This window comes from Scleropages formosus, chromosome 10, assembly GCF_900964775.1.
Source record: "Scleropages formosus chromosome 10, fSclFor1.1, whole genome shotgun sequence".
NCBI lineage: Eukaryota > Metazoa > Chordata > Actinopteri > Osteoglossiformes > Osteoglossidae > Scleropages > Scleropages formosus.
The window spans coordinates 16351012-16369871 of record NC_041815.1 but is presented as its reverse complement, the minus strand read 5'-3'; the positions used below and the strand labels follow the sequence as shown (position 1 = coordinate 16369871).

Genomic DNA, 18860 nt, shown 5'->3' with positions numbered 1-18860 from the left:
GCGGAACTGTTTCACACATTGTACTTTATATCAAAATTATGATACCGTTTAAATCAGTTTATTTTTCTATACACTATATATTTTTTTTACTTTCAATGGTGGATCGCTCTAAAGTCTTGGGTTTCGCCAAAGGATGCAATAAAGGCTAATTAAATGGACATTTTGTTTTAGGATTGTAAGTGTAGAGTTACATTTCCATGATGACCCATTGCTAATTTCTGTTACGGAGGATGGAGAGGAGTCCAGGACCATTAATCGCTTTCCTGTTTGTGGGCCTGTTTAAAGAATTAGTCTCTTCTTAGCAGTCCATGTGGAGTCAACCCTCTGTTTTCAAGGGCGAGATGCCCTTCTGTGCTGCCGTCGTACTGTGATGCTCCCAGCAGAAACATTGCCTCACTGCAGTTCAAAAGCTTTCCTGTCTCAAAGTAAAACCCTGAAATCAGCGGTAACCCCAGACCAAGACAGATTTCAAATAACAGTTGAGTTTATTCTCCCCTGTGACATGGACTTTGAATGACTTTGGGTAAAGAAAAGATTTTTCATGCTTGAAAACTTAAGTACTGTAGCTGCCCAGTGAGGCTGCATCCAAATTTTTTTTTTTTTTTTCCCTGGACTGTTCATTAATATGATTTTTGCCTTTGGCAAAAAAGTAAAAGCTTTCCCCTCATAACAAATGCTTATATTACAGGAACTTGTACCTATGAACACGTGCAATCTGTGCCCTGAAATTTGCATAGCAAACCATCTCGCGTGGGAAGCACCTTATGAGGGCAGAAATTTAAATTCCGAATATGATTCCTGGTGATGCTGAGCACCACAAGCGGTCTCAGCCCCCCACGTTTTGCCAGTGTCTCTGCCGTACATCTCAGTTGTCTCGTTGCCATGTGCTCGCTTGCAAATTTCTCTCAGAAATCGTGACTTTTCAACCTGATGTAAAACCATGTATTGTAATAATGATCTGTAAACCACAAACATTTTAAAGAAAATGCGAAATGATGTTGAAACAAAGGAAAATCTTCTTACCAGTTTAAAACCTGAAATATCGCGCAGAATTCTCTTGATAGGTAGTATTGTTACACATGATATTGTGTTACCGGCTGTACTACTGTGTAAGACAAATGATGAGGAAAAAAATGGACAGAAAAAGGCACATTTGTTGTGTGTAAGTGATTTTTCACATGTGGGTTTTAAGCTTAGGCTGAAAGGTGTCCGTAACAGTTATGGAATTCTTTACTTGGTTTTGAGTCAGATCTTCTCTGTTTAAAAGATGAAGCATGAATTTTCCATGTTTACAGAAAAAAAATGGCTGAACCTTTGTGGCTGAAGAATATTGTTTATTTTCCCATTTAAACTGATGGCAGTTATGGCTTTATTTTACAAGAATTAAGTTTGTGAGCAGAACTTCAGGAACTACTTCTGCTTGTTATGCAAAGGAAGGATGTACTGTGTGTAAATATAAGGACAACTCATAATGCTTTAAAACATTTTATCTATTTTTTTTTTTTTTTTTTTTTTACTTTGATGAAGTTCTACTTGAGTGTTGGGTGACTATACACCCTATTAGAACTCACATTTTCATTCCATCATTGGATGGCCTCATCTCATGTTTTGCTTCTGTAGCATCTATAATGATGTTTCATACATAATTTTTTTCATCTGCCAAGGCCATATTATAGTAGATTGCTCAGTGAGAACATCAACTTAAGTTCAGGAACAAAAAAATGTAATTGCCTTGCGACCAGGGAATCAAGTTTTGTCTTTCTGTGATTTAGGACATCATTAAAATGTGATTTATTTTTTTCCCCCCAGTAACACAGGGCAGTCATACTGACATGCTTTCGCTTTGCAGTGCTCTTGTGTTTAATTACAAAGTTGGAGAGAGAATTTAGTTTTGTATTCATTATTCTGATCTACAATTTAGGCCAGTCGGGACTACCTAGTTTTATGCACGAAATATTCGGTAAGCTGGAGAACAAACAGTAGAATACTAACGTGTTTATTTCAGGACTGAGCTTAATACAGACCCAGAGTGCCTTTTTTTGTCAAGTGTATTTTTAATAGTGGATAATGTCAGCATAGCTTAACAGGCTAATTTCATCCTTCTGACTGGTGAATAATTCCAGGTCATGGTTGACCTTAATGTGCTCCTGCTTATTTAAGTGCATCAGGTTAAACTCAGGGAGGTGTTCAGAGTTCTCATCATACGTTTATTTTTATCTGCTACAGTAGTGGTACTTGTGTTATTAGATACATCTTTCTCAGCATAGCTAAGACAGTTTTCATCATTTTGTAATTATACCATGTTTGTCAGAAATCCACTGTTCATAGTGGAGAGCTGGTAGTGTAGTGATTAGAGTCACTGCCTTTGGACCCAAAGGTTGCAGGTTTGTTGCACACTTCCAGCTATAGTACCCTTAAGCAAGATAATCTGAATTGCGCCAGTAGAATGACCCAGCTGTATAAATGGGTAAGTAATTGTAGGTAGACTAACATTGTAAGTTGCTTTGGAGAAAAGCATCAGCTAAATGAATAAATGTGTTTTCTGTGTAATTCTAGTTATTCTGCTTGCCACTAGATGAGGCGTTTTAACTACGTTCATGTGATCTGGGTCAGTTATAAGCAATTTCTCCTCAATATTTTCAGAGGCAAAACAATGTGCCTGTAATTCTCACTCTTGAAACACAATTGTACACTGGTGGAACGTCTATCTATATGACCACATTCGACTAGTTAGTGAATCTATCGGAATTTTCCCATTTATTTATCATTTGGATCACCGATGGAATCTGTACGTCATATTTTCTTATCAGTTGCTGTTACTGTAACCAAAACAGCTACATCCTGTTTTGGAAAGTCATGGGCAATTTTCTGGTGATAAGTGTGCCGACTGTAGTCAGTCCTGTTTTGTTTCATGCCCATCCCTGAAGGTTCTCCAGCTTGCAGTGAGCCCACCCTCTTAAGAAGCTGCTAAGTCCTTGGTTCACATTTCTGCTAGTGGCAGGGCACAGAGTGTGCAAGCTGGGAAACCAGTGCTCTGAAGTGCAGGTAGGAAAGAATCATAAAGGAACCGCTGAAGCAGAACCTGCTTTGGATTGCAGTGTTCTGTCACAAGGTCCTTGGAAGCAATGACTTGGTAGCAGACCATGGAGTAAGCTAAAGAATGAGCTATGAATTACCTACTGAGTCTCATTCGGGACAGCTCTGCTTTCCTCATTGACGTGATGGCTTTAAAGGAGGTAAATGAAGATCTCTCCATTTCTAACCATTCTGATGTTTCTCCCTTTTTTTTTTTTTTTCTTTCCCCCCTTTACATTGTCATCTGACACTGCAGTGCTTTACAGCTCACAAACTATCTGTGTAAACGATGGTCATAAAGAGATCAAATATGATTTATTACTGTTTTTCAGTGAGCTCATGGTACGCGCACGTGCGCATTTGTGCGTGCTGCAGTCATGCAGCTAATGCACACATTATCTTTAGCTGGTGCCTTCAAAACTGCCTATTATAGAGAGCTTGGGATATCAAGTATTTGACATTATATATTATGTGACTTGAACCCTGGTTAACATTTATTGAAAGGGTTCAAAAATCAAGGCAATGGTTATAAGTGACAATAAAGAAAAGATTTCACTTGTAATCAGCTTAATGTTAACTTTGTTTTAAAGGTTTATAATTGTGAGTAAGCAGAAAAATGCCTCTTCCTTATTACAAAAAAATGCAGGGCCTTCCAAAGAATGTAATCCTCTCACTTTGAGATATTAGACATTCCACTTGATCATAATGCACTGAAGGCTCTGAGCTGCAGTAACCAATGTGTCATCACAACTTCTGTTTATTTATGTGTTCTAATGACTTTCTGGTGGAATTATACTTTTGAAACAGTGGTGGAAACTTAGAAAACTGAGCAAAAGTGGACAGCTCCCTTGAGTCTGTGTTGATGTTTTTGTATGTGCCATCGAACTCCTGACTTGTTCGCCTCTCAGCCTATCCTCGGCTCAGCGTTCCAGTAGAATTTGGGAGGATTTTTATTGTCTCAAACTTCTGCTCACACCGACTGACAGAAACGCCAGTCAAAATATGTTTTACCTGTAGAGATGTAGTGTTTATTTAGAGGTCTTGAACTCGCATCAGAATCTGTGTCTTGGACTACTTCTTCTTTTTTCCTGAGGGGTTCAGAGGCAAATGGATAAATAAGTGTTTGAATGAACTGATTTGAGTAAGGCCAAATTAGAAAGCATCCTGGCAACAATTCAAGCATGAGAAATATAATATGAAACATGTTCTGTTAGACGGCAAGTCAGTGAGACGGAGACATGGGCTTCACCCCAGGGTTAAGAATGTGGGGACAAAAGAGGTAGATAAGACCATGAAAATTGCCAAAGGTGTGCAGAGGGAACGGAGTGGGACGTAATGGGAAAGTGTTGGCTGTGTGTGAGTTACCAACCTTTAACCTCTGGGGTTATATAAAAGTTGGTATTGAACGGCACAATTACTGCAAACTGTAGCCGAACAGCTTAAAATCCCCTGGTTTGGGTGATTGAGTTCCTCTGGCTTTTTTGTGCTTTCCCAGATTGTGGGATCTTGCTGTTGCCTTGTTTTGTTTATTGAAAGCAATTGAAACTAATTGTTTCCTTCTGAGGAAACTGTGCCACATGAGACTAGGGCTGGTGTGTTATGAGCATATGCTTGTTTCTCAGTGTGGAAGCGTATAGCACTGTTTCATTCATTCACGTGATCAGAAGTTGCATTTGAGCACAGAAGCTGTGATTTATGTGAAAGTGGTAATACATGCAGGTAGGGAAGGTACCAGTGACCATCTGTATGCTCATTTAATTTGATTAAAGGTAAATGGTAGGTATGTTTCTGTCCGATATGATTCATGCGGGTAAACATTTCAGAGTGCCAGCTTTTCATCCCATCTGTGCGAAGTGGTCAAGTATAAGTGTCGGGTCCATCAGGCAAAACACCTTTGGACAATGGTTCGTGTTCACAAACTGAACTGTAATTATGGTTGTAATAGTTACTGTGACACATTCCAGTGGCACAGTTTTGAATGGAGGGTTATTTTTTGGTTGGGGGAGTTTCTGAAGTGTGGTACTGGGGAGGAAGTGGCATTTGACAAGTCAGTCTTCAGAGGTCCAAAAGACCAGGTAAACACTAGGTGAAGATGGCATGTATTTACATGTATACTTTTACGCTGTGTCTTCGAGGTGGATGGAAGTACAGTCTAAGTTAACAACCATTATGGGTCTTTTAGGAGAGGCAGCGGCTCGAGACCATTCTCAACATGTGTGCTGAGTACAACAGGGATGAGATGGACTGTGAAGCAACAACAGGAGGGAGGTTACATTTGACTGGTCAAGGTGAGGCAGCAGGCAGGAAATCCTCCATGGATACAGGAGCTCCTATGGCCCTGCGTGGACCACTTGGCCAGCGGGAGAGTGATGAGGAGAACCTAAAAGAGGAAAGCAGCAGCACTGAGAGCACACACCATGAGGTGAAGAACAACCCCCCTTCACAATGGCCTGCTGTACCACTCAGTGAAATAAAATGTGACGGTACAGTGCTCTGGTATTTAAGCTCACCGTCTCCCCATATCCAACCCACCAGCATGAGGATCCTCTGTGCCAGGACCAGTCCAAACCGCTGGAGTTGGGCCTTCTGGAGGAAGAGCGTATGAAGGTTCTGGCCCGGGTGGATGAGTTGAAAGGGCGGGTCAGGGAACTGGAGCATCAGCTGGAGGCCTCCAAGCAGGAGGTGAGTCAGCAGGAAGAGAGACAACAGGGACTCCCTGATCAATTATCCTCTAGTAGAAGCAAACAGGAAGTGGAATCAAGAGGAAGGGTGGGCTCATATTACATTATCAGGCTCCGCAAGTATTTTTTTTCTTGAATTTATCTTCTGAGAACTCTAACGGTTGATAATGTTCATCTAAACCCAGACTGACCTCGTCATGTTTGACTGCTTCCTTCCAAGGTGGAGATGGAGCAGGCACTTCTGCAGGGTGAGCGCCAGGCAGAGTTGGAGCAGGTAGAGGCCGAGACTGAGGCTGTGGCGCAGTTACAGAGCAGACTCAGTGAGCTTGAGAAGACCATCCAGAGGGAGAAAGACAAGGTAGCACAGATACACAAAATGATGTCTGAAAGTCACACACTCTGTGGGGGGGAAGAAAAACACTATTTAAGATGAGACAAAACACACTGCTATATTACCAGAGTAATTGATTGCAATGATATGTATAAATAGCTATTAAAATTACAGCCAGTTAGACTTGGTTATTTATACATATTGTGTAAAGTACTGTATACACTCTGTTTTCGACAGCATTGCTTGCTATGTATGTGCCAGTTTAGTAGAGGGAGAATGTTGACTGGCTGTATATTGTAGACGAAGAATCAGTGATATTTTTGTCTGTGCCTATTTTGTTCTGAAGACTTTTATTTTTAATTTATAATTTGAAAAGTCTATATTCACTGTCTGTATGTGGGCCGTTTACAGAATGTTGAACTTTGATAGTGTGTGTGTGTGTGTGCGCGTGTGCTCAGGAGAGGGAGAAATTGGATGCCGAGCGACATGTCTTGCAGCAGCTGCGGAATGGACTGGATGAGTTGAACGGCCAACTGCACAACTGCCCCGAGTCCCTGAGGGAGCAGCTGCAAGAACAGCTCAAAAAGGTCAGTCCATAATGCTTTCCTCACCTCTGTCGCACAACTGGCACTCCTACAAAGTCAGCGTCAGCCTGGCAGACTCAGCCTGGCACATGCAATCATTTCCTGGTGTCAGATTTTTGAAATAATTGTTACTGGTGATTAATGTGCGCCACAGTATTGCAGTAAGTGGAGCTGGTACCTGAAAGCTTCTGGGCTCTGAGTTCTGACTTTGGTGGAAATCTGACTCAGGCTGTATGGAGTTCTCATTTCCTCCTTGTACTTGTGTGGGTACAGGTGCTTCAGTGGGAATCAAAAGACATGTTTGTAAATTGATGACTGAACTGCTAGTAGTGTGTGTATGTTGTGGAAGTTCAGGATGTGTCCTGCCTCACCCTGTGGTTCCGAAATAAGCTCCGGACCACCACGACCCTGTAATAGACAATTGGCTGTTGTTAATGGGTAGATGGATGGGTGATGATCATGAGTGCTTAATGAACTCTGCTTGAGTATATGACCCATATACACTGGCATGTCAGTCCACATGGCTCGCCTTACTGGAATTTAACAAACTACTGTTCTCCCATGTTAATCAACCCCCACTGAACTGCAGAAGGCAGAACTCTTGGAGTCCGGGACTAAGCGCTTTGAGGATCTGGAGTTCCAGCAACTGGAGAAGGAGAGCAGCCTGGAGGAGGAACGGGAGACATTAGGCCAGAAGCTGCTCCAGGAGCAGACTGTATACCAGAAGAGCTTGGCTTGTAGGAAGGTGGGCAGCTCGCAGAAGACACAGCTTACTACTAATTCTGTACACTGGAAATCCATCGGGCTTCCATCCATGAAAGAATGAGCTACTGAGGAGTGGCATATTTGACCCCTTGTGTGACTCCAAAGAAACAATACCTGATTGAATCATACTAAGTATACAAACAAGAAATACCAATTTTTTTGACCATTCACTGTCTCAGAATGGTAAAATTTTCATTCAGTAGTTCTTGAACAATAACTTAAGTGACCAAGTGACAATATTTAACATGTCCTGTACGCCATGTACTGTACAACAAAGACCTTTTCTCCTTCCTAGGAGAAAGTGGCAGCATTGGAAACCCAGGTCGTCCAGCTGGGAGAGCAGGCAGCCCTAGAGTATGATCAGATAACTCAGAACAAGAGCCTAACCCTGGAGCAGCTCCAAAAGGTGCTGTGCTCTTGGGATCAGCACTTCTGACCAATATGTTGCATGTTTGGGTATATGGGAACTCCAGTGTCCTTGCCCCATACTAGTAGCTCCCTTGTTGAAACCAGCCAATGAGCAGTTTCTCTTTTTTCCATAGTAACCTTTGATTCATATTGCTCTGTGTTGCAGGAGAAGGAAAAACTGGCTGACCTGGAGAAAAAATACATCAGTCTAATTGGAGGAAAGGGTTTCTTTAAGAGTTCCAGCTCTGGGAAAGAGGTGAGAGGTTATTTGCTTCAAAGAGCCATGTACAACACTACTTTTATTTACAGAAGTAACCACAGGACACAACCTGGAATATCATGAAATTTTCTTAACCTTGAAAAACAGCCAGATTTTTATTTAACCTGTACACTATACTGTATAATCAAGCTTCCTATAAATGGAAGTCTAAAGGCAGGGTTTTATTTTGGATATTTGTGTGGTCAATCCATCTGCATACAAAATGCTGTTGTGTCAACAGCATAACTTGTAATTTCTTAAAATAATTTGCTTACACTAATTCCCTTTTATCCAGTTTTAATTATTCCTGACAATAGATTGAAGGTTGTATAAAAAAAAAAGATAATGCAATTACTCATTCCATTACATCTCATTATATCTTAGCTCATCCCAAGTACACTTCAGAATCACCCTAAATGATCTCTAATATAGTAAGCAAAAAGTTGTGTAACACATTAAAACAGAATGAATAACAATAAAATTGTTATAAATTAAAAGTTAGTTTCATAAAGTCAGCTTATTCCGAATGCTACAATGCAACTGAAAGCATGGGCATGCAATTCCCACAATGCATTGCTGTAAGATACTCGCACAGCTGCTTGGCACGACTTTCAAAAGCAGTCTCTTTATCACGCTGGATGGAATTTTGCAGCTACAGAACTGGATAAATGGAAAATCTGGAGTGACTAACTACAAGTGGTATTCATAATTGCAGACTAGTGAAAATCCAAATACTGGGAGACAATCCCCCCAGATAATGGGGATTACTATATTTAGAAAACATTGCTGTATGGATAATATACCCTCGACACACTTCCCGACTCTTAACTTTGAACAGGAAGTCCTTCATATCAGTGAGACTGACCTTTCGGATGAAGGCCACTCCCAGAATTCTCATTGCCAACCTGCTGGCCCTTATGTAGATGCCTCTTCCTATCACTTGTATCCCAGCAGACCACAAGAGGTAACTTGCCTGTTGCTGCATGAAGCTTGAGGCCGCAGCTCTCGTAAAATTGTTTCATGACTATAAAAAGGAAGTAACACCCCCAATAAATGGGGTACGCGCTTTGGGTGTAAGGTACTCTATTGCCATGTCTCGGCCCTGGGCTCAGTCCTGGTCGGACTTCTTGTCACGTCTGCATAAATTACTGCCTCCGGCAGGTACTGTTTCTGCATTCTGCTTATGGTGTCTTTTTCCTGTTTGGTTGCCTTGGGGACTTGTAGTCTCAGGAGGACACAAAGCTGCCGGATGTGTGTAAGATGTACAAACGCAGTTGTGACGCTCGACTTGCCACCTCTGCTCAGCACGGCCCCTTACTTTCTGTAGTACCAGCAGCACCCTGTGAGGTACTTGAATGTGTTTGCCTTTGTCCCCTCTTTTTCTCACTTTCTCTTTGCTTTTCTTCTGTATGCTATTGTTTATAATTTAAGTTTTCAGTGTTATTACAGTAGCTCACAGAAGTTGTTATAAAAATCGCAAATTTCATAACCAGGGGCAGCTGATAGCATAGTGGTTAGAGCTCCTGCCTTGGGACCCAAAGGTCGCAGGTTCAAATCCCACCTCTAGGTATAGTACCCTTGAGCAAGGTACTTACCCTAAATTGCTCCAGTAAAATTACCCAGCTGTGTAAGTGGGTAAATAACAAAGCACCTTAACACTGTAAGTTTCTTTGGAGAAAAGCATCAACTACATGGATAAATTATCATAAATCAGGGATGATAACTGTCTTTACTTGCTATGAAGTTTGTGGTAATGTTAAGAAAATGTGATGTTATTAGTTGCTGTGACAGTTATTTTGAACTATTATGAGATATCTCATGTTCATACATTAAGACAAAGGCATCATGTGTAACGTTAGCTTTGTGCTCTGAGTGTTTTTGACTAAAGGACTCTCTATTTAGTTTGTGGAATTAAACCCAACAACTTGGAAACATTGTTTTCTCATATTAGTCCTTTTTGATTGGTATAGACTTATCATACCTGAATGATTGTGGTACATTTTCTACTGCTCATCCCCACCTCTCCCTTTGGGAAGGAATACATCACTGTCAGCCAATTAAACCAGATGTTCGGCATGCCCAGGGTCGACTCCTCGTCCTCTTCTCCTGTCCAGTCATTCCAGCCTGTTGCATCCTGCCACAAGCCTCTGCTTGCCTCTTCTCCTTCACCCTCTGTCGAGGTGTGTCACAAATCCATCCTCACTGGCTCTCGCTTGCGCTCATGCCCTCTGGCTATCTGGAGTTGCCCAGATCTGACTCCAGTTGCATCCCGAAATCTCTAAATTATGCCCTTTCCTTGGTACTGACACCATCTTATTTTCTTTTAGCTGGAAATTAAAAACTACTGGTTGCCCTTATGGGTGTCACAGTGACTGCTTGTCTCACAGGCTGTTTGTGGGTTTGAATCTCGCTCAGCCTGTGTGGAGTCTGTATGTTCTCCCTGTACTTGTTTGGGTTTCCTCCTGTAGTTCGAAGACATGTGATTTAGGTTAAATGGTGATTTAAAACTGCTTGTGGTGCGTGTGTGTTTGTGGTTACCCTGCGATGGACTGGTGTTCCATCCAGCCCGCACCCTGCTTAGCCTTGGGTTTCCAGGATAGGCTCTGGATCACCACAATACTGATTTGGACAAGTGGTTAGTAACAGCTAGTGAATGAGTTGCCACTCTTGACTATGGTTCCAGATACTTCAGTCTTTAGCCTGCTCTCATGTGTGATGCACTTGTGTATCCTCCTGTTTTTCAGTGACACCTCTCGTTTCTGACATTGCAGCTCTGCAAATACTTTAGTGTAACCAGTCCGAAGGATTCGACCAGTAATGTTCTGCTTTTTAAAATGTCCCATACGTCTATTTCCTTTGTACTGAACACTTTTTTGTGAGAAGCATTAAAGTCCTTGCATGATGAACTGCTTCTTCTCCTTAGTCTCTGTAAATCATGCACAGAACAGCATTTGCTTTAATCCAACCAATGTCAACAACTGCTTGTCCCGAACGGGGTCGCGGTGAGCCGGAACCTAACCAGCAACACACGGCGCAAGGCCGAAGGGGGGGACACCCAGGACGGGACACCAGTCCATCTCAAGGCACCCCAAGCAGGGCTCGATCCCCAGACCTGCCAGACAGCAGGCACTGACCAAAGCCGCCACGCCACCACTTGCTTTAATCCATTTCACGAAAATTGAAAACTTTTTTTTTTCCCCTCCCCAGAAGCAGTATTTATTTTACCATTTATCTCCTCATGAAATCACACTGCTCACTGTAAGCTGTTGGGGTCCCAGACAAAGTAGTCCAAAATGGTGAGCTTGTTTTATATACCTTCTGTTAAAGGCGTTCCAGTTGGAGGAAAATGGAGATGGTGGGCAGATGTCACTGGTCCAAGCAGGAACTGTATTGCAGTACGATACTGCAACATTGGGGCACAACACATCAGCTAAGGTAACCACTTGTGCTATTTATGATTCGTATAGCATAGCAGATTCACAAACCATGTAATGTAAAATACACAAACATCTCAATGGGATGTAAGACAGCTGGACCAGACCACCTTCAATGGATCAACACGTTTTGTCTTTTTCTCCCTCTTTGACTTCATAGTGCCCCCTGATGGCCTCCAGCAGCACTGGAAGTCTACCTGGGAACTTGGCTGCCACTCTGCAGGGTATAGAAAATAAGAGGCAGCTGGCCTTGCAGCAGAAAGGTACCCGAGCGCTCTGCTGCAGGGGGCTCCTCGTCCGTGCAATGTTCGTTCTTTTCTCCACCACACCTACGCCTATGTCCCAATTCAGTAACAAAACACACTTTCGAACACTTACCCTCATGAGAATTCTTTTAGAATGCAGATCTTCTCTACCAAAAACTGATTCAGTCCAGCTCAGGGAATGAGGGATCAGGTAATTTCCACGGAGAGAAGGAAAGTGGTGCAGAACAGAAAAAATAAAATCCAAACTGGCACGTTTAGTAACTTAATGATGTAATTGTGCGGAGAATTTTTTTTTTTTTTTGCTGGAATAGAATGTTTGAGCCAGTAAAGCTTATAGCTACAAAGTTGTTACACAATAAGTAAATTGCATCTTCAGTCACAAGCAATAACATTACCTTATGTGTATTATTAACCTTTATTTTGCTGGGGCCTTTTGTCCAATTTACCAAAGTCCAATAATCAGCTTCACAATTTACCCATTCATACAGGAGGGTATTTTTTTTTACAGTATCGGGTGTTTTAATCAAGAGTACCAGAGCGGGAGCTGAATTCAAACTGTATGTAATGGAGATTTTACACTTTGCCTTGTCTCATTTTGAACGGACATGCAGTCCAGTAAGATATAGCCCCGTACGGTGCATTTTAGGAAGGGTTGAGAAGGCAAGAAGGCAAACACCTACTGCAGTATATTCAGGGCTGTGTTGTGTCTGTATCCTTCTCCATTGACTTCCACCATGACACAGTGTCCTTTAATCCTGCATCTAAGTACCCCCCCCAGAGGTAGATTGCCAAGCATGTAGGTGTGGCCACAATGTTTTTTTTTTTTTTTTTTTTTTTTTTTTTTTTTTTCTTCCTTTTCCTCCCCCCCACCCCCTCCAATAATGTACTCAGCTATTTCTGCTGAGCTTTAGTTTCTGTGTAAAGTATTAGAGGGAAAAAAAGAGTGCTGATCAATATCCGGTCTATTTGTCCTGGTTTTTCAAGTCTTTGCCCTGGGGTTGTGATGCTTCACATACACGCTGGTCCATGTATGTGGCACTGCTTGTTTCATGGCTAGCCTGTGTGAGCTTCCTTTGGAATCTCATTGTCTTTGAATAGGCCTGACTTTCCGTGCAAACGTGGCACTTGCACAATTTGCATAGGTTTTTTACAATTTTCGGATGGACCCTATTGTTTCAATGTTTGTTTGTGTCAGGTTTACTCTACATCGCTGTAGATTCTTTTTTGGTCTTTCATTGGTTCTTTGAGGTCAGTAATGCGGTAGGATGATGTGCTCCATATAGATGTCGAGATCCTCATTATTGTCCTTTGGATACAGCTCACTGGTGTGGAGCGGACACACTTTCTGTCGCTGTTTTACCCGTGATCTTGTAGGCCAGCAAGTGATTGATGAGCAGAGGCGGCGGCTGGCAGAGCTGAGGCAGAGGGCCGCAGTGGAAGCACAGTGCCAGTGGGAGGCGCTGCGTGGCTCTCAGTCCCAGCTTGACGCCTCGCTCCGGTCACCTGAGCCTCCTGGGATGCACCACTCCATCCTGCACCACCAAAGCCCCCAGGCACGCGAGCAGCCATATGATACTTTGAGTTTGGAGAGCTCTGACAGCTTGGAAACCACCACCTCCATAGACACCCACTCAGCTTGCTCTCCAGACAACTTCTCCAGGTCAGCCATTGGTTGGGGGTTCAAGCAACCTTCAGGGGCTCTTAAACAGACTTTCAGATATTAACAGGTTAGATTTCTTGTGTTCAAAACTACTTGTGTTGCTGGACCACAAAGTGTTTCCGATGTATACTTTTCTGCAAGTTATTGCTTTGAAATACAAAATGCTAATTGAAGGCATGTATTAAAGCAGAGCTCAGATTTCCTTCAGGGGATACAAGTACTAACAAGAAGTGAATAATTCCTTTTCTGATAAGGGATGGCTTTTTACATTTAAGTTAAATTCAGGATATTTTAACAGCAATCAATGTTTTCATAAAAATTAGGCATCTCACTTGTTGCTTTTGTGTGGCTTCAGTTGGTCACAGTTACTGCATGGCTATTCGCAATTATAGCACACTTTTTTTTTTTTTTTTTTTAAAAGCATTACTGTGTTCCTTTTCGGTTCATGAAGGTAGTCTCTGGGTCTCCTTTTGTGTCTGTGCAGTGCAAGTATAATGGACTCCCTGCGGATGGAGGAGATGGAGAGGATGCTGAAGGAAGCTCAGCTGGAGAGGGCCAGGCTGATTGAGAGCCGAGTGAGTCCCAGTGAGCAATGTGTGGTGGGCCTCTCACAGAAATACAGATAATACAATATTATCTAATGTGGTATACAGGGCTGCAGTCTTACAGACTAGAGTTCTGTCTAAATGTGTGATCTGGAGCCTAAAGAAATGGTTTTGTGAATAAAAACATCAGCTGGACTGTTAGGAGTTGAAGGGCACCCAGAATCAAAATATGCTACAGTGCTTGAGTCTGTGCATGTGAGAACGCAAGACGGAACTGGTTCCTGTGCAGCTCGCTCATATATTTCACATCCATTGTCTTACTCTTGTCCCCCCCAACCCATCTCTCCATCAGGAGAGAGAGAGCCAGGTCCGGAAGGAGCAGCTGCAGGAGGAGCGGAGGAGGCGTGAGGAAGCGGAACGGAGGCTCGAGGAGGAAACTGTTCACAGGAAGCAACTGGTGGAGCGGGAGGTGAAGATAAGAGCCAGGAATCTGTCTCAGGTTAGTGGTGGCCAGCTCCAACTCTGCACCTGAAGTCACCATGGTTATGCACACTGCGGTCATAAATAGTTGGCTGCACGAGTTGAACCTTTCAGTTTTTTATGAAAATACTGTAAAATATTTCACTGTGTGGGTGGTGCTGCCACCTTACAGTGCCTGGATTGTTTGGGCATCGGTCTGCATCCAGATCAGTCCGTGTGAATTCAGGTGAATTGGCTGCTGTAAATCGCCGAGAGAGAGTGAGTGTGCGTGTCTAACACTTTGGTCATATAGTTTTTTTTTTTTTTTTTTCTTTTTTTTCTTCTGTATTGTCTGTCATCAACCCCCCCCCCCCTCTCCAGGCTCGACCAATGACACGTTACTTGCCCATCCGCAAGGAGGACTTTGACTTACGGTCTCATATAGATTCCGCAGGACATGTCCTGGCAACCTGCTACCACGTGAGCCTCACTGACAAGATGTGCAAAGGTTATCTGGTCAAAATGGGAGGCAAAATCAAATCCTGGAAGAAACGCTGGTTTGTCTTTGACCGCCTCAAGAGGACATTTTCCTACTATGTTGGTAAGAAGTGACACTCTGTGCATATTTAAGCAAGGAATTAGAGGAATAAAGTAAGTAATAAAAGGAATTCCACTTTTCATTCATCTTGGATAACCACAAGATGGCATTCTCTGTGCATTTTCCTCTCCTGCTGCATTTTCATAATTTTGCATATTTAAAAATTTGAAGTAAAACAGATTCCAGTTTGAGAATGGTGGTATTCAAAAAGGGCTGTGAGTCTTGTCACGTGAAATTACTTGTGCCAGTCACAGGACTCTGTGCCGGCATCCCTTCGTGTCTGATGATGAAATACGTTGCAATATCGCAGAGTGAGTGTAAAAAATGTATTCTTCCTGCTGATGCAAGACATAGCTACTGGGAGAGAGCGATCTGAATGAGGACGCAGCAGCGTAAGCGATCGCAGAATTGACAGTACGGCTGAAGGAACTGTATGTGACAGACACTAGTGTGCACGTGGTATTAGAAGGAATCATCATGTTGTCAAACTTTTTTACTGAGATTGGTGTGATCTAATTTTAGTGTTTATGTTAGACATGGTAGATACATAAATATTGCATTTAAGTTATCCAAATATGATTCAATAGTTTGTTTGTTCTGCGACTGCCATTCCTACTACTACAAAAGGCATAACTCTCTGGGGGAAGGTGGTGGTTAAAAGGTTTTAAATTTGACAAGCGAGTCCAGTTTAATATGTCTCTTCCACACTTTTGAAATATTGTATGCCTCTCAACTGTTTTTAAACTGCTACTACTATAATGTGGATGTTCTTGTAAATGTGCCATTAAGTTAGTGTTGACTCTTGGTGGCCACAGTGTCACCAGAAATGTCTGCTGTTCACTTGCAACCTTAATGTTTAAAATGGTATGTTTGTCTTATTTTTCCTTCAATTTTTATTTAAAAACAAAATATTCTGTTCTTCAGACAAGCACGAGAGCAAGCTCAAGGGAGTGATCTACTTCCAGGCCATTGAGGAAGTGTACTTTGACCACTTGCGAAATGCTGCAAAGGTCAGCTCTGCCTCCTGGATCATTAATATTCACCCTGAAACATGGTATCAGTAATGGCATCGATATGCTTTTTATATTTCATCACATTTTATCATCGTTTTTCTTGAGTATGCAGTGAAGCCAAATAGTTCACAACATTGTCCACAAAGGCAAATGGGTTAAAAAGAGAGAGAACAGTATGAAGTAAGCTAGTTGGTAATGAAAGTTATCTTTAAAAAAAATAAACAATAATCACTGTTGGGATAAGACACCCAGTTCCCAAATGTTCACAGAATTATTTCCACTTACCCTACAGTAAGCATACATGTAACAGAGGTCCTCCTTTCTGGTGTATTTCTCAGTCTTTGTGATATGATGTCTGAGCCATCTACTGGACACTGCTTTTGCACTACTGTATAAGAAGCTGAATTATTAGCCAAGGGTGAAAATCACTTGTTCAAGAACAACCAATTGTATGCTCTCTTTCTACAACGTGTTTTCCACTTTTGGACGGTTTGTTTTGATTTCAGTATTTGCTGTAGGAGTGACAGAAACCAAGAGAAGCTCAGCAGAACAGCTGTATGGTTTTTGTGTTAATGTGTAGCTACAGCATGTTACTGGACAGCATAATCTTTTCTTTCATAATGTATACTTCTACAGAAGATCTTCACATAATGATATTCAGATTTTACATTTTAACATCTAAACTAACATTACACATTCAGACAAGTTGCTATATACAATGCTTTAAATAGATTTTTTCAAAAAACTATGAAGATTTTGACATTTTATTTCTTGTCAGTTCTAGTAGTATATGAAGGAAGGCAGAGAGATAAAGTGGCACTAGTGTGGAAGATACTTGAATGTGCATCTACAAGTGTGGGGAAAAAGTAATTGCCCTTCAAAACCAATAACTTGTTACACCACCTTCAGCTGCAATGACTGCAACTATTCCTGTAGCTGCTTACTAGGGTATCACATCGCTGTGGAAGAACTTTGGCCCATTCCTCCAGGTAGAACTGCTTTAGCTCTGCAACATTGAGACAGGTCTGAGCATGAACAGCTCCCATAGGGTCTTGCAACAATATGTCAGATTGAAGGCAGGACTTTGACAAGGCCATTCCGGTGCTGAATTACATATGTGGGATCATTCTGCAACAAATTTAATGTCAGCAAGCTGCAAAGACAGAAAAGACGACATACTTTTCCCACAACAATGTATTTGTATTTTTACAATTTGATAAAACTTTAATGTTGCAAGGGGATATCTTGGACTTCACATATCATTGCCACAGGTTCTGTGTTCATTTGATGTCAGTCTACAGCATTGAGTTTGTTTTGTAGAAGGTATGATATGTGACATTCTGCACTAATTGCTGTAACCCTTTCTTTTCTGCTTCCAGAGTCCTAACCCCAGACTGACCTTCTGTGTCAAGACTCATGACCGTTTATACTACATGGTTGCTCCATCTGCAGAGGCCATGAGAATCTGGATGGATGTTATAGTAACAGGGGCTGAAGGTTACACAGAGTTCATGATGTAGAAAGGACTAGAAAATTGTCTTAAAGCTAAATTCTCTCAAGAGAAATTCAAATGATTTGGGCCTACAGGTCTTAGTACTGAAAACCTGAGTTTTGAGAAGACTTTTTCATTTTGTAATTTTGTTAGTCTTTGTACAATTATTTCAGTCTGGCTTCAGATTGTCCTCTGATTTGTATTGTTCTGGCTGGATCAAAAAAGGAGCTCAGAACTTTTGCTTGTGGGGTTTCATTGCCATTACTAAGGGCTGATTCCTACAGTCATAGTGCATCTTATATAGTAGTGAATCGTATGTTGCATCAAACTGAAGTTCGTTTGTACAGCCTTGTTTTTATGCACAAGTTTTACAGGAAAAGAAAGCAATTAAACATTCATTCCAATGTAATTTTAAAACACTATAGTCACCCCACAAGGAGTCTTTTGCATTTTGGATAATACAACATCAGTGGAAGTATCTTTCACATTTCCCTGTGACCGATGTTGCCAAAAATGTGCAAGCATAAAATATTGTGCCAAATGTGACTGTTACTTGATACTGAACCAGCAGTGAGGCAGATGATTTTGGTGTATAAAAATAAAAATAGTATTTGCCACTGAAATTATTCTTTTGGCAATATTCTGCTTTAGATGTCTTTTATGCCAGGTGTTTGATCAAAAACTTTGATTGTAATCTTTTTTGGTTATCAACTTGTTTGTAATTTTGTACAGATTTATGCTATTCTTGCTGAATGCTGTAGAAATTTGGTTGGATGCTAAAGTATCGGCATACTAGTGGAAGGCACAGGCACAAACAACGCTGCTGACTTCTGCCCTCTTTTGTATAGCCGCTGGTGGGTCGTCAAACTTAAAAGCCTATCAAATCTTGCAGCAAGCGTTCTTTGAATATCAGGGGTACATATAAAAATAGTTCTCTAATATTCCCTTGAACCTTGTTAATTCGTGTAGGCTGTACCCACTATCTGGTTTCCTTGATTATTTGCAAAGTATTTAAAGTGCTCTAAGAGAAACTGGTGAGAAGATATGACTTAAAGCAAAACATCAGTTAAGTGAACATTTACAGTTAATTGCCTTTACTAAAATAACTATGGCTACTTATAAATCACAGGAAGACATTTAGGTTTACACAGAGGGCATCAGCAAAGTTGTAAATAGGTTCAATTTCAGATGAAATCCACTAATGAAGTCCAAAAGTAATGGCAAAGTCTGCATTAAAATTAGGGCCGAAGCATTATACATGTATTGAAGCAACTTAATAGTGCTGTTGTG

General features: G+C 41.5%; 1 protein-coding gene across 6 annotated transcripts in view; it reads left to right on the top strand.

Annotated features, from left to right (window-relative positions):
- Positions 1-18193, top strand: part of phldb1b (pleckstrin homology-like domain, family B, member 1b) — a 37816-nt gene extending 19623 nt beyond the window's left edge. For 2 of the 6 annotated variants that reach the window (XM_018742866.2, XM_018742865.2), the window contains exons 7-23: positions 5258-5497; positions 5611-5757; positions 5977-6114; positions 6546-6674; positions 7261-7416; positions 7732-7842; positions 8011-8100; positions 8942-9067; positions 9328-9450; positions 11431-11538; positions 11698-11800; positions 13178-13463; positions 13948-14038; positions 14361-14507; positions 14849-15068; positions 15990-16075; positions 17458-18193. In XM_018742866.2, coding sequence (XP_018598382.2) covers positions 5258-5497; positions 5611-5757; positions 5977-6114; positions 6546-6674; positions 7261-7416; positions 7732-7842; positions 8011-8100; positions 8942-9067; positions 9328-9450; positions 11431-11538; positions 11698-11800; positions 13178-13463; positions 13948-14038; positions 14361-14507; positions 14849-15068; positions 15990-16075; positions 17458-17598 — 2442 coding nt within the window. In that variant the 3' untranslated portion in view covers positions 17599-18193. The remainder of the gene's footprint in view (positions 1-5257; positions 5498-5610; positions 5758-5976; positions 6115-6545; positions 6675-7260; positions 7417-7731; positions 7843-8010; positions 8101-8941; positions 9068-9327; positions 9451-11430; positions 11539-11697; positions 11801-13177; positions 13464-13947; positions 14039-14360; positions 14508-14848; positions 15069-15989; positions 16076-17457) is intronic. The other 4 variants (XM_018742867.2, XM_018742869.2, XM_018742868.2 and 1 more) reach the window with 4 other exon arrangements.
- Positions 18194-18860: the final 667 nt, after the last annotated feature.